Source organism: Phalaenopsis equestris, unplaced genomic scaffold (assembly GCF_001263595.1).
Source record: "Phalaenopsis equestris unplaced genomic scaffold, ASM126359v1 Scaffold000134, whole genome shotgun sequence".
In the NCBI taxonomy this organism is placed as follows: Eukaryota; Viridiplantae; Streptophyta; class Magnoliopsida; order Asparagales; family Orchidaceae; genus Phalaenopsis; species Phalaenopsis equestris.
The window spans coordinates 1923272-1939830 of NW_018164576.1; the positions used below are offsets into that span (position 1 = coordinate 1923272).

Consider the following 16559-nt stretch of genomic DNA (forward strand, 5'->3'; position numbering starts at 1 on the left):
AGGAAGTGTTATTTCATTGGCTATGGAGATGAGGCATTTGGATATCGTTTCTGGGATGATCAGAGTCGGAAGATCATAAGGAGCAGGAACGTGGTTTTCAATGAGAATGTTATGTACAAGGACAAGTCCAATACAGTTTCTGAAACAACACTGAAAGAATATGAGTTAGTAAAGTTTGATGATTTACCAGAGGTCACAATGCAGGACAAAGATGCAGGTGACGAGGAGAGTGGATCCGGGGCATCATCTCCTATTGTTCCACAGTCAGTTTCAGAACAGTCTACCCCTATAGTTGCAGTTCGCAAGTCAAAAAGGGTCAGACGTTCTCCACAGCGTTATTCTCCAACTTTGAACTACATTCTGCTGACAGATGGTGGAGAACCTCAGAATTATGAAGAAATCTTGCAAGATGAAAATTCGAGCAAGTGGGAGCTAGCCATGAAGGAGGAGATGAATTCTCTGCTTGGAAATCAGACTTGGGAGTTAGCAGATCTTCCAACTGGGAAGAAGACATTACACAACAAGTGGGTGTACCGGATGAAGACTGAGCATGATGACAGTAAGAGGTACAAGGCTAGACTTGTTGTAAAGGGTTTTCAACAGAAGCACGGTATTGATTATTCCCAGATTTTCTCTCTTGTAGTGAAGCTTACAACCATTAAAATGGTATTGTCTATAGTGGCTTCTGAAGATCTCTTCCTTGAGCAGTTAGATGTGAAAATAACTTTTCTTCATGGGGATCTTGAAGAAGACATCTACATGCACCAACCTGAAGGGTTCGTGGTACAAAGAAAGGAAGAGTCAATTTGCAGATTGAAGAAGAGCTTGTATGGTTTGAAGCAAGCTTCTAGACAGTGGTACAAGAAATTTGATAATTTTATGCACAATGCAGGGTACAACAGATGTCAGACAGATCACTGTTGCTATGTCAGGTATTTTGATAATTATTATATCATTCTACTATTGTATGTGGATGATATGCTTATTGCAGGTGCTAGTATTGAGGAGATCAATAATCTGAAGGAGCAGATGTCAGAGCACTTTGCAATGAAGGATTTGAGAGCTGCAAAACAAATCCTTGGTATGAGAATTGTCAGAGATAGAGTCAGAGGCATGTTGAGACTTTCTCAGGCTGAGTATGTAAAAAGAGTACTTAGCAGGTTTTATATGGTTAAGGCCAAACCAGTTGGCACACCCTTGGGAAGTCACTTGAAACTCAGCAAGAATCAGTCACCCAAGTCAGAGGAGGAATGAGATTACATGAGTAAGGTTCCTTATGCTTCAGTTATTGGTTCACTTATGTATGCGATGGTTTGCACCAGACCTTATATTGCCCATGCAGTGAAAGTCGTTAGCAGATACATGAGTAATCCTGGAAAGGAACATTGGGAAGCAGTGAAGTGGATCTTGAGGTACCTAAGAGGCTCTGCAGAAACTTGTTTGTGTTTCTCAGGAAAGAGTTCAGAGGTACGGGGCTATGTTGATGGCTGATCTAGCTGGAGAAATTGATACTAGAAGAAGTACTACAAACTATATTTACACTATTGGTGGCACTGCAGTATCATGGGGCTCTAATATGCAGAAGACAGTTTCGTTGTCTACTACAGAAGCTGAGTACATAGCAGTGTCAGAGGCTGCAAGTGAGATGATATGGCTACAGGGCTTCTTGAAAGAATTAGGCAAGAAGGATCAAAAGGGCATTCTCTATAGTGACAGTCAGAGCGTTATATTCCTTGCCAGGAATCCAACATTTCAGTCCAGGACAAATCACATTCACATCAGGTATCACTTCATACGATCATTGTTGGATGATGGACAATTGATGCTTGAAAAAATTTGTGGAAGCCAGAACCCTGCTGATATGTTGACAGAGGGTGTTACTCTGGAGAAACTGAAGTTGTGCGCAGCTTCAGTTGGTCTTCTAACTTGAAGACATGAGCTTTGAGTTGCAGAGGTGGAGGATTCAAGATAGAGGATTCACAGTGGAGGATTCAGTTTGAGGAAGGAGACATTGTAGCATGTGTATCGGTCTCCAAGTGGGAGATTGTTAGTGTTGGAGCCCTCTACAGAAGTCCCGAACAACGACTACTCCTGATCGCGAACGGCGCCTACTCCCGTTCGCGAATCGACGCGATCCTTCCTGCCTCCGCTTCTCCTATATTCGCGAAACCGCTTAAGAAGGCTTGGATTGCTCGCTCGCGAATCACTCGCTCTCCCGTCTTCGTCTCTCCAGATTCACGAAATCCACGAAATCCGCTGAAGAATACTTCGTTCCTTAGTTCGCGAAACAAAAACGAAAAGGAGATTTCTTCTTTGATTCTTCTTGAGACTTACGAGAAGCAGAAGAAGGAAGAAGAAGATAGTGAAGAAGAAGGTGTTCTTCTTGGTGACTTGTGGCAGAAGAGAAACAGGTTTTCTCTTGTATATTTTTCTTCTTCTTCGGTGTTCTTGCTCTTGGGTGAATCTTGGTGTAAAGAGAAAGAGCAAGTGAGAGATCCTTCATTGTCGTTGTGATCAAACTGGTGTAAATTTCCTCAATTAGTAAAATCCTCTGCAACTTCGTGGATGTAGGCAATTTGCCGAACCACGTAAATCTGTGTGTTCTTCTGGTGTGAATTTTCTCGTGTTATTTTTTTCACTTCGTCGTCGATCGTTTTAACTTTCATTTACACCACAACAACACTAGGGACTCCACCTGCAACTGTACAAAAGAACATTTCATTAAGCTGACATACAACGGTGCTCCCTCAATATCTGCAGGACTGTCCTTAGAGGCCCTACATGCTTTGTCTTCGTACGAATGTAGGTCAAATTGTCATCAAAGAAGACCAGGATAAACTTCCGAAGGTAAGGTTGAAACACCCTATTCATGGGGGACTGAAATGTTGTTGAGGCGTTGGTGAGGCCAAACGACATCACTAAGAACTCATAATGACCTTCATGTGTCCTGAACATTATCTTCTGTACATTCGTTGGATTCATCATGATTTGGTGATATCCCGACTTAAAATTAATTTTTGAGAAAATGACTGCCCCATAAAGTTTATGGAGTAACTCATTAATCACAAGAATGAGAAGCTTGTCCAACACCGTCTTCATGTTCAAAGCTTGGTAGTCCACACAAAATCTCCAACAACCATTTTTTTCTTCATCAACAGGATGAGATTGGAAAAATGACTCACAGTGGGTCTCATAATCCCAGCCTCGAGCATCTTTCGGATCAGCTTCTTTATTTCATCCTTCTAAATCTAGTGGTGCATGTATGGTATGACACTGATGGGGGAAACACCCTCCTTCGAGGTAATGGCGTGCCCATGCTCTCTCGGGGGAGGTAACCCGCTTGACTGTTGGAAGACATCCGTAAACTGCTATAGGAACTGTTGAACCCCTTTAGGAAACTCTGCCAACTCCAAATCTCAAATCTTCTTAATGCTTTGCAACTCCACCAAGTTGCCCAGTCTAGTTGCCCTTATTGACTTGACCACAGTTTTGAGCGACACCATAGTTTTGCGTAAACTTGCATCTTTTTTAGCATCACCTTCCTACCCTTCACTTGGAACTCCATTTTTAGTAACTTCCAATCCACCTTCATCTCCCCCATCTTTCGCAGCCACTTCATCCCCAAAATTACATCCGTGCTGCCCAAATCTAAAGGAAGGAAATTCTCCACCACCTGTAAGTCATGTAGTGTAAGAACCAATCACTTGCAAATTCCCCAACTTTTCTCCATTTTTCCTGTCCCATCATGATGATGAAGCTCTTTGTAGTCATCAGCTCCAACCCTAGCTTCTCCACGACCTGATTTGTGTGGCCCTGCTATCCACCAACACTAAAATCAGTTGTTCCCCAATCCACCCTCTTACATTCATGGTGTGATTTGGGGTAAATCCCACCATCGAATTGAGGGACACCTCCGCCACATCCAAATGTAGAGGCACCTCCTCCAACTCTCTCTCATCTAATTCCTCATTGTATGTATCCTCCTCCTAAACTAAAATAATCTGAAGGGCGCGCTCCTTGCAACGGTGGCTTAGGAAATATTTCTCATCACAACGGTAACACAATCATTTTGATCTTTTATTCTTCTCTTTCGACGCCTCTCTTTGAAATGACATCGTCTGGGTCCTCGGCGTCGTAGCTGTCAATGGACTCTTGTAAGATCCTCCAGTGTTGCCACATTTGCTGGTCTTTTTCATATGTTTCTTATCCTCCATTATTTAGGCGAGTTCCATCATTTCCCTCAATCTACGTGGTCTCAAGGGTCGGATGACTGCTCGGATGTCAGACTTTAGATTTTTCAAGAAGTTTCCTTCTAGTCGTGCTGCAGAAATACTCCTCAACCTCAAACTTCTCTTAGTATTCTATAACTGTCCCTTCCTGAGTCATAGCATAGAATTGCTCATATTGGTCCCTTTCCCGAATGGCTTGGAAACGCTCCAACAAGCAATCCTTAAACTCCTCTCATAACTGCATCAGATACCTGCCTCCATCCACTAGAACCACGCTAAAGCCTTCCCCTCCAAGCATAATCCTGCTACCATGAGCTTCTCTTCCTCAGATAACCCATTGATTGCAAAGTACCGTTTCACCTGATACACCCACCAATGTGCATCCTCCCCTTCAAAGATTAGTATATTCAGTTTTCTGACCCTTGCATCTCCACCCCGATTTCTTCTTCATCTGGTATTTCCCTTCATGTATCTAGGGTGAGACTCCCTCCTCCGGTCATAGGTATACCCAACTCTTGATTTCCTCCTTCCTCCATCGTGCTCTTCCGTGCACCTTACAACATCACTCTTCTAATTTTTGGCCCATCCCCCTCCATTTGAAGTCTCTACTCCCCCTCATCTTGAAGTCCTATGGGACGCTCGTGTTGGTAGATGATATCTTCATCATTGTCTTCTCGCTCGATCTTCTTCCCTTCTGACCTGACCAAGGATTATCTGATTAACCCTTAAGGTTTACAACTGGAGCTGTCGACACGGCCTTGGATTGCATCTCTATGAGCTTTTTCATCATCTCCTGCATTTCTCCTATGCTTTGAAATCCATTATCCATTTGACTTTCAATGGAAGAAAACTTGTCATCCATAGTGATGAATCTCTTTTCTATCCCTGATCTGATTTGCCCTACCTTTTATTCTAGCACATCCACTTTCTTTGCGGCTATCCTACCAAGATCTAGGCTCTGATACCAATTTGATACACTCTGAAATAAAAATCAACAAGAAACAACAACAAAATTATGATAGATAGATTGAAACAAGTCAAATAAGAGCTGCTCTTATAAAAAACAAATACAAACAAGCAAGATACAAAAGATGATCTCCTTTTGAGAGGCAGGTTGACTCTCCCACACCACGTCATTAGGAACACCACCAAAAGAAGAGAACACAACAACCAAAAAAGATAACGCATAAAACCTTGATAGAATCCTCCCTCAACTTTTGAAAACTTTCCTTCCCGCTTTTCCTTCAAACCTCCTCCAATTTCTCATTCTTGAATGTGTGATTATGGCCCTAGTGGACCCCACCCCCTTGTTTCCTTCTTCTGCAACCCGCCTGGACACCCTTCTGTCTCTTCCTGCTACAAAGGCCAGCCAGCCTGTGGGTCTGCTGGGTTGCATTCGGACCGGCACATGCCTGGGCGTAACAAAGTCCCTCCGGAATTACCCATGGCTGTCAAATGACCAAGCAGCCACTTTTCAGTGATATAAAAATACCAATCCCAATTTGATGCGTACGTTGGTACTTTATTTGTCAAAATAATAGGAGAAAATTAAAGCATAATAAATTTATAATGCTCTACTCCCCATAGAAATCAAAGAAATGTGATTATATGATAAAAAATCACCAGGGTTTGCGGCAATAAAGTTAAATACTTGCCCCAAACAAACCAAATAATTCTGGGTAATTGAGTTCTACCTTTCTCTTCTTGTTAGGCCTTGTATTTTATTTTAGATACATGTGTGTTGAGTCACAATTGACTTCAGCAATCCCTAATGTTGGTTATTTACTAGCCCTATTCTGTTAACGACTATTTATTCAGTGACTCAGTCATAGTTATTGTATCCAAAACCATTGTTTTAAACGGGCCTTTCTTTTGGTGGACCTCATCAGTGGGCTACCTTACGGAAGCAAGAATTTGTTTTATGTCAACAAATGAACTGGACCAAATGAGTTTGGGTGAGTGATGGTGTTCATCTCTGCAACAAACTACTTAATTTTTCATATAAAACCTCAACAGATGGTCCATGTGAAGTGGCCTTCAACAAATCAGTTGAATACATCGTGAAGCCAGAGAAGTACATGAACTTCACAAAGTTTTCACTTGATTATGTCGTTCAAGAGCAGCGACATTACATAAACAATCATTTGCTTCAGCCAAAATTTGGTGGTTATCAGACTTTGGAAGAACGCGAAAATTCATATCGAGCAAGCAACCAAACAATTCATTGCGGATTTGTCACAGGAGCGGCGGGATACCCTAGTACCGGCTTTGATGTGAATGAGAAGGATAAGGAATACATGGCTCGTTGCCGTGTAGCTGTATCATCATGCATTTTCGGTAGCTCGGATTTTTTGAGGAGACCAATGAGCAAGCTGGTACTACTTTTCTGACCAGAATATGATTCAAATTAATGTTTTAATTAATTGCTGTTGCTGAGCCATATTGTATGTCATTGATTGGTAATGATGTTGAATGTGATTGTTTGAATTTTATTTTATTATTATTGTTTTTTTTTATCATGCTGCTCTTGTCATTTTGGCCTAGCTGATATAGTACCAAGGGATTGACTTTGGACCAGTACAATATGTAATATCAATGATTGATTTACAACTTTTTTCTGATTATTAATGAAAATATGATATTTTTTTTTTATTAATCAATCTCAAACCAATGTTAGATATATTTTCTATTCCATATAAGTAGGATGCATTGGCATAAAAAGTGCCTAGGAGCACTCTTTCAGTGGTTATAGGATATCTTCTCCAAAACAAATGCAGATTGTGTTTAACTTATACGCATTGATGTCTGTTTCCATCTTGTTTCCTGGAAAACGTGCACCACTTCTTTGTTTTTTGCTTAGATTATTTGCCATACATGCCCCTGTTGACTAAATTAGTGATTTTACATTTTGTTCATCTGGTTTGTAATCAGATTTTACAGCTCTTAATTGTCACAGATTGGTACATATTCTAAGAAGAATGTATGCTTCCTGATGTTCCTTGATGAGCTAACAATGAGAAAACTGTCCTTAGAAGGTAATGTTCCTGATGATGAGGGGTACATTGGTCTATGGAAGATTGTATTGGTGAAGAAACCACCATATACAGATATGAGAAAAACTGGAAAGGTGCCAAAGTTTCTGGCACATCGACTTTTCCCCTCAGCTTGGTAATGCAGTTGAACATATCCTTCTTTTCATGTGAAAATGAAGATTTTATATTCAAGCTTAATATTTGAAAAAGTAATATACCTTAACCCATCACAAGGATATTGCATGATGTTTTTCATCATGATCATCATAATCATCATGACCCTACCATGTAATATTAGCTTTAAGAGACCCCAATTTACATACGGTCTCTGAGATGCTAAATGTATTCTTCACAATTCATTTTGAACAACTAATATAATTGATTTCTTAGGTTTACACCTTTATTTAGACCTTTATCCTAATAATGTTGACATTTAAGTTTCTTACTTGTTTAATAGGTGCATTTTCTGCCCTTCATTATTTTTTTCAGAACAATCTAAATTATTTTTTCTTACCATATCTTCAATATAAGTAACTTCAACTGTCATTTTAATATCAAAATTCATTACTTTATCCTTTTTAATTTTGCTGCATATCTATCTTAAAATTCTCTTTTTCTTTATTCACTCTGCTTGCTGTCAGTTGTGTATTTTACTGCTCAACACTTAGATCTATGTAACAATGTTGGCCAGATTGAGTATTCATGAAATATATCTTATTAAGTCTGCATGATATTCTTTATTGTATAATAATCTTAAGGAACTTCTCTATTTTTACTTCCAACTTTAATTTTAAAAGTTTTCTTTTTATTAAATTACTTATTGATAGATCCAAGATACTTAAACTTATCACATGAAGACCTGGGTATTACTTTATCTTCTAAAAAAATTATTTGCTAATTGCTATCACATATTAGATACTTAGCTTTTATTATAGCCGTATTTTAAATATTTTTTCCATTTATCTAATTTTTGTCTTATTATGTGATGTTTCACCAATTAAAATTGACATTTGCAACATGCATTCATTTTGAGACCTTACTTTGAATATCTATTATAAGCATTTCCCTAGAAAGTAGAATAATAACATTTGACTACATGTTGATTTTTGATATTCTCATTCTGTGTAATTCATAACTTTTTGTCACTCTGAACTAGTTTTAATTCCAATCAATCCATCAATATGAACTTTTAATAATTTCAAGGTGCCTTTGACACATATTTTTTGCCTTAATTGCACCAAACTATTTCTCATTGTACTAGATTATATGCCTTGTCAAGATTAATAATATGAATATTCTCTTTTTGTTCTCAGTACTTCTAACCACACAAGGTTCATGTGTTCTTACTTTCTTTTTTTTTTTTGAAAGGCAGATATCAAATTTCATTTATTTACTTATAACTTGCTTATTGCTAGGTATTCTATATGGATTGATAGCAAAATGAGACTACAGACTGATCCAATGTCAATTCTCGAGTTTTTCTTATGGCGGACAAAATCAGAATATGCCATTTCAAATCATTATGATCGACAATGTGTCTGGGACGAAGTTGTTCAAAACAAGCGCTTAAATAAGTACAATCATAGCGCCATTGATGAACAATTTCAATTTTATCAGTCTGATGGACTTGTCAAATTTAATAAATCGGATTTGAGTAATCCTCTTCCAAGTTGTATGTGGTATTTCACTTTATCGTTATAAAACTTCTCTTCTCAGTGACCTCCGCTTACGAAGTTTTCATTACATGTTTCTATAGATGTTCCAGAGGGTTCTTTTATCGTTCGTGCTCATACGCCTATGTCCAATTTGTTTTCGTGTCTTTGGTTCAATGAAGTGGATCGGTTCACTTCGCGTGATCAATTGAGCTTTGCGTACACTTTCTTGAAGTTGAGGAGAATGAATGCTGGAAAACCATTTTTTCTCCACATGTTTAAGGTTAGTCGTATGCCTCGTGTGTGATTGCAACTTCTACCCGGTTTCTGTTTATTTACATATCTAACACCTAAATTTTATATTTTGCCATAATACCAATCAAATCCCTTATATCACATTAAAAATACCATCATTTTAACTTTTAAAAAGTGAAATACAATTTTTATGCATAGTTAAGGTGGCGTGTATGTAAATCTTCCTTCTTTTTCTATTTGTGTTGGGCTCTATTTTCTCATTGTGATGATTGACGCCAGAAAAAATTTGCTCAAACATCAGCTTTACATAACATTTTTACTTTATTATTATTATTATTATTTGTTTCACAAATATTATCACTAGGAGTGTTGGCCGTTGGATTGCTTCAGTCATTTCTATTTCATTATTCTGGGGCATTTACATTCATACCACCCAATTCCAATATATTTACAAATCTAGCACCTCAATTTGGCTTTTTACATTTATACTACCCAAATTTTTCATTTCACATTAAAAAAATACCAACATTTTAACTTTTAAAATGTGAAATACATCTTTTCATGCATAGGTAAGGTGACATGTATAAAAATTTAGATATGTAAATATATAAGAATAGAGCGGTATTTATGCAAGTCTTCCTATCGTTTTTTTATTTAGTAAATGGTATCATAGGGAAGGGCAGCCTATTTGTATTGTCCCTGAACTCAGAAGGGGAGGCCTGAGTTTCAACTCTCTTTCACTCTCTCTTAAAAAACAGGATGGTCCAACAAATGATAGTTGACAAATACATTTTCTTGCTAATTTTAGTCTATTTGTTGGGAGAAACTACTTCGAAATAATCTTCTTCTAGTTTCACCGCGGAATAAGTTCATGGGATTCAAAAAAACAGGAACAATAAATTTAAGTACATAAGCAAAATTAAAACAACCAGAAAAACACACGAGAATTTACGTGGAAAAACTCAAGAACATGAAAAATACATAGAGTCACACCGCCATAAATTTACTATGAAAATCAGATAGTTTCACGAAGGACTCACATAAGTTCCTTCTCCATACTCCCACGAAGAAACAATGCACCACTCCCACTCTTCCTATTGATCTGAAGCAGAAACGCACGACAAAAAACACCGGAATCCTTCTCGCCAACACTTCTCACCTTCACTAGGATTTTGTTGATGAATAAAAAGGATGAGGTGCGCTCCCAGCAACACATACGATACCCCAAAATCTTGATATAAGTAGTTGTTCTCGTGAAAACTGCTTCAGGCACTTAGGCGCTCAGATTTGGGTGCCTAGTTCTTTGGAAGTAGACACCCCAACGCTAGAAGCAGGCGCATAAGTGTGCAGGGCTTCCACCTTCTCGATCTAGGAATACTCAACGGGAGCTTAAGCGCTCATAGCCTGACGCCTTAGCGTCAGGTGCACTAACTGCGTGGTAGCTAGCCTGTCTGCTGCTTATGCTTGCTACAATCAGACTCCACATCTAACAATCTCACACTTGGAGACTGATAGCACCAAACTCAGTCTTGTGTACCTGCATCTCCATCTGAAATGCCTTCGTAGTCACGTACCGTGGTTATATGCCGCAGTGTGGCTCACCCCCTGTTTCAACCTTCATGAAACTCAATTGAAGCCAAACACAACTTCAGTTTTTTAACAGTCACCACCTTTGTCAGCATATCCACAGGATTTTCACTTGTATGTATCTTTTTCAAGAATAATTGCTCATCTTTAAGAGGATATCAAATGAAATGATACATGAGTTAGATGTGTTTCGTCCTGACATGAAATGCAGAATATCATTACACACTCATACTATCACTGTAGAGTTTTTCAATCCCCTACTCGCCCAATTCTATCATGAAACTCTGTAGTCAAATCTTCTCCTTGCTAGCATTAGTAATAGCAACATATTCGACCTTCGTAGTAGAAGGTGCAACGATCTTATGTAACCTGGAAACCCGATTCACCGCTGTGTTCCCCAATATGGAGATATACCCGTTGTACTTCTCCTACTATCCACATCTTCTACCAAATCTGAATCTATTAATCCCTGTAGACTGATCCATGCTCTTTCATATCAAAGTGCCCCCAGTTGACTGTTCCCCACAAATACCTGAAAATCCACTTTAACGTCTTTCAATGATGTTTGCCTATATTGCTCATTTACCAACTGACTACGCTCACAACATATGCATTATCTGGTCTGGTACAAATCATCACGAATGTCAAATTTCCAGCTGCTGAAGCATACGATGTTCTCTCCATCTATGTTTTCTCTGCTTCAGAGTTAGTCAATAGCTCCTTAGATAGTTTAAAGTAACTACCTAAAGAAGTGCTAACTGGTTTCGCCTCACTCCTGTTGAACCTCTATAGGATCTTTTTAACTTTCTTTACCTAAGACAACTTCAGTGTTCCAGCACTCCTGTCCCTGTTGATTCTCAACCTGAGGATCTTCCTAGTTGGATCTAAATCATTTATCTCGATCTGATTTGATAACTGATTCTTTAAGTCCCTGATTTTTTCTTTATTTGCCCCTGCAATCAGCATGTCATCTACATACAAGATAAGCTGTATAAAATATTTACCAAAGTATATGATGAAATAACAGTGATCTGCTTGGCACTTCAAGTACTCATTTTCTGACATAAACCTGCAAACCTCTTGTACCACTATTTTGTGGTCTGCTTCAGGCTATGGAGACTTTTTCAATCTACAGACCAAACTTTCTTTGCCTGAAACCTTGTATCCTTGTGGTTGCACCATGTACAGCTCATCCTCCATATCTCCATGGAAGAAAACTGTTTTTACATCCATCTGCTAATGATGTAGATCTTTTGTTGCTATCAGATTCAACACAACCCTGACAGTCGTTATCTTTACCACTGGGGGAAGCTCTCTGTTTAATCCACTCATTCCTTCTGTTGGAAACTCTTCACAACAAGTCTTGCCTTGTAGCACTTGCTACCATCTCAATCCTCTTTTAACATGTTGACTCACTTGTTTTGTAGTGTTCTTTTGTCATTTGGTATTGCCGTCAAATTGTAAGTCTGATTTGACTCCAAAGATTGTATTTGTTCATCCATTGCGAGCTCCCTCTCTCTCGAATCTTCAACTTGAGTGACCTTCTCAAAACACTCTGGTTCACTACTATCAGTTAGTAACAAGTGGTGTAAAAAAGGAGAGTACTTTTGTATGGCTTGTTTCTATCTTCTGGATCTTCTGACTTCTGTAGCAGGTGTTTGAGGATGTTCTAGTGCTCCTTCTAGTTGAGTTCTTATTCTTTCTCCATCCTCTTGATCACCAGTATCATTTATCTCCACATATTTTGATTCTTCAGAAGAAGTTGACATACTGTTCTAAGTTCTTACTCAGTCTCATTTTCTATCATAACTTTCCATTTCTTAAAGTCTTCAAATACATCATATTTCTGCTTTAAGAAATAAACTCATACATTTCTCGTGTGATCATCAATGAATGTGATAAAATAGCGAGAACCTCCAATGGACTGAGCCAGATTGGGACCCCATACATCAGCATGTACTAACTCCATTTTCTTTGACTTCACCGCTGACTCGTTCTTTGAGAAAGAAACTTTCTTCTACTTGTCATGATTGCAATCTTTAGAGAAATTCATATCAACTGATTTCAAATCCTGAAACTTATTTTTAGAAAGTTGAGACTTCATACATTTCTTACTCGCATGACCAAGCCTACAGTGCCACAAACCTGCATCCACTCTGATTCCAACTACATTAATGAAATCAACCGTTTCATTGATCAAATAAAGACACATTGAATTTTGCCACGGGTCATCACTAATGCCCCCTTGGTCACCTTGCACGAATAATCTGTAAAATTTGTCACGAGTCTTGACTTTGCCAGTTGGCTCACTGAGAATAGATTTCTCTTCAAACTTGGAACATGTTTGTCATCAATAAACTTTTAGATTGTTATATTCGCAGCTTGATATCAACATCACCCTTTCCTATTATATTGCAAGTTTTGTTATCTCCCAAATAAATATTCTCTAAATCATTTTGAGTGTAGTTTTTTAATGTCTCTTTATTGGGGCAAGCATGAAAAGAAGCACCTGAATCCGCTATCTAGGATTTAGTATTGACTAGGGATAACACTAGGGAGTCATTTTGAATTTCAGATGTGGAGACATTGGTAGAAAATCTACTATCATGTCCTCCACCACCAGTTTTTCTTAGACTTTTATTGTCCTTTTTAAAATGTCCCTTCTTACTGCAGTTCCAGCATTCTCCTCTACTTGACTTGGGCTTTCCTTTCTTGGACTTGGATCTGCCTCTGCCTGTATTCCTGCTCAAATTCTATCTCTTGTTATCAACATTCAACATTCAACGTAGAATCTAAAGATTCATCATTCGCTATTTTTTTGTGATCTTCTTCATTCACCATCAGACTCATGATATCATTGAAGTTGAACTTCGAAGTCTCTAAAGAATTACTCACCGCCTTTACCTAACATTCCCAGCTTTTCGACAAAGAAGATAGTATCACCAGTGCTCTAACTTCATCATTAAACTTGATCCCCACAAAAAACAACTGACTCGTCACGGTGTTGAAGTTATTGAGATGTTTTGTCACTGAACTGTCTTCCACCATCTTCATATTGAATAGTTTCTTCATGAGAAAAACCTTATTAGAAGCAGAATCTTGGCCAGTGTCGTCGTGAGATGTACCGTAGTCTTCTCATTCAAAATGTTAAATACAATATATGAGGAAAATCTTAACCTGATCAAATCACCCAGTACCGTTCGATCCAACACTTCTCATTCCTCCATAGGCCTAGACTCGGGCTTCTTTTTTATTCCTTGTAGTGGCAATTAAGATTTTTTCTGATACAACAATTCCTTCATCTGCATATTTCAGAAAGCAAAGTTCGTCCCATTGAACTTTTTAACCTTGAACATTGCTTCATCGAACATTGCTCCCACTCGAATTAAACCTTGCTCTGATACCAGTTTGTTTGAAGAAATTACTGCGGAAGTATCTCTTTCTAGTTTCACCGCGGAATACAATCATAGGATTTGAGAAAATCAGAACAATAAATTTAAGCACATAAGCAAAAGTAAAACAACCCGAAAAACGCACGAGAATTTATGTGGAATAACCCGAGAATGAAAAAAACCCACGGAGCCACATCACCACAAATTTCTTCTCCACACTCACACAAAGAAACCTACAGTGCACCACTCAACACTCTTCCTACTGATCCGACGCAGAAACGCACGTTGAAAAACACTAGAATCCTTCTCACCAACACATCGCACCTTCATCAGGATTTTGTTGATGAACAAGTAGGAAGAGTTACGCTCCAAGCCCGCACATACGCTGCCCAAAATCTTGCATAATAGCAATTCATGTGACATCTGCTCCGGGCGCTTAGGCGCCCGAATTTGGGCGTCTTGGCGCCCAAATTTCTGGAAACAGGCGCCCCAGCGCCTGAAGTGGACGCCTAAGCCCCTGCTTTGGTCGCCTAACTGCCTAGTTTGGGCGCAGCACTTCTACCATTTTGGTCTTAGAACACTCAATGGGCGCTTAAGCGCCCATAGCCCGACATCTTGGCACCGGGCAGTCTGCCTACTGCTCATGGGCGCTACAATCAAACTCCACAACTAACAAAAAACTACTGAGTTAATTCTCTTTCAAATAAATGTGTTCATTTAATTACTTCTCCTGCTCTTCCTCTCTTTAGGATTCCCTAATCTTGCTTCATTCCTGCACGCTTTTTTTTATAGCAAATAAATATTGTCATCTGTGAATTACATTGTTATGGAGCGATAAGGAAGTCTGGAAACTTTGTATTTTGTAATTGTGGAGATGCAGGGGTGGTGGGAGTGCTCTATTGAATCATAAACTACAATGTTAATTTGTACAGCATTCTGAAGTGTATGATTAGCTGCATTAAAATTTTTATTAATCCTATCTGATATTCTAAATGTGACATTTTTTTAATTCAAAAATTAATTCGTTATTAATCGTAATGAAATCTTTTAAAAGCAAAACAAATAAACCCAAATTTCTCAGTAATTACTTGATTAGCAGATATGTTAATATTGATCTGAATATGTGATGCAGGATTGTGAGAGGAGAGCCATGGCTAAGATATTCCACCATAGACTGGAAAATACATGATTTACAGGCGCTCGACGATTTTGTAGGAGGAGATCAAACCAGCTGCTGCTTTTATTTTTGACAACATTCATTGTTGAGTTATTCAGAAATATTATCTTATATGTGTTTATGATTTGCAGAATGAAGAAGGGGATGGAATGTTTGTTGGCTCTTTGAGGTTCTTCCCTTGTTGTTACATGTAATATTTGGATTTGTGTGAGATGAATATTCATGTTTTATCTTATGAAAATTCAGATTCTATATGATTAAATATTATTTCATATTTTCAAACTCTATTTTTCTTGTGCAATGCATGTAAAGCATTCCTATTGACCGCACATGATTTTTTCTCTTGGGGGCACTTACAAACTTACCACACAATTCTTATGTATTTACATATCTAACACCTAAGCTTTCATATTTACATACTTACCTCTCAAATCTTTAACATCATGTAAAAATGCCGCTGTCACTATCTTTTTAAAAGTGAATGCATAAGTTTATGACACTAGTTTCTTAATGTGTAAGTCTCCAAATTTGGGTGTTAGATATGTAAATACACAAAAATTGTGTGGAAGGTATGTAAATTTTCCTTTTTTTGGGGTTGCTACATTGATATTCTTCTTGTGGAAAAGACTAAAGAGGGGGTTCAAGAAAAAGTTGAGGATGCTTTCATTTTAGTAGATATAAAAGTAAATATACTGAATGTAATTTTAGTAATAATATATCAGTGTTGGGGTTGTGACAATGGGTGATCAAGTCATTAAAAGGAGCGAACGCTTTAGATATCTCAGGTATACTGTTCAAAGTGATGGCGATACAGATGAGAATGTACTTAGTAGAGGAGTAATACATCAAACTTATTGTGTGATGGGCAAGTATTGCTTAGACTTGAAAATGAATTTTTCATAAAATGAAGGTGAGATCTGTAATGCTTTATTTTGCAGAATGTTGGTCTATAAAAGATAGACATAAAATGAGCGATGAAATTTTTTTAAAAAAAGATGTATTTCAAAAGTTTATTTCAATTATAATATCTTGGTGTCCTATATCTATGCATGCAAAGTATACCTCACCTTTATTTCTATATCGATATCACGATCACTTAATTTTTATGAAATATATTTTTTTTTCGTGCATACTTATGACACCAAAATATCATAAATATAAATATGAAAATTTTATATATAATTATGTAAAAATTGTGTGATATGTATGCAAATTTCTCTATTATATTTTTTCCC

The 16559-nt window shown here is 37.9% G+C and overlaps 1 protein-coding gene across 2 annotated transcripts in view; it reads left to right on the plus strand.

Annotated features, from left to right (window-relative positions):
* Positions 1 to 15531, plus strand: part of LOC110021515 — a 26488-nt gene extending 10957 nt beyond the window's left edge. The window contains exons 3-7 of one of the 2 annotated variants that reach the window (XM_020720038.1): positions 6246 to 6604; positions 7186 to 7397; positions 8677 to 8933; positions 9018 to 9196; positions 15280 to 15531. In XM_020720038.1, coding sequence (XP_020575697.1) covers positions 6246 to 6604; positions 7186 to 7397; positions 8677 to 8933; positions 9018 to 9196; positions 15280 to 15336 — 1064 coding nt within the window. In that variant the 3' untranslated portion in view covers positions 15337 to 15531. Of the gene's footprint in view, positions 1 to 6245; positions 6605 to 7185; positions 7398 to 8676; positions 8941 to 9017; positions 9197 to 15279 lie in introns of those variants that run through there. The other variant, XM_020720039.1, reaches the window with a different exon arrangement.
* Positions 15532 to 16559: the final 1028 nt, after the last annotated feature.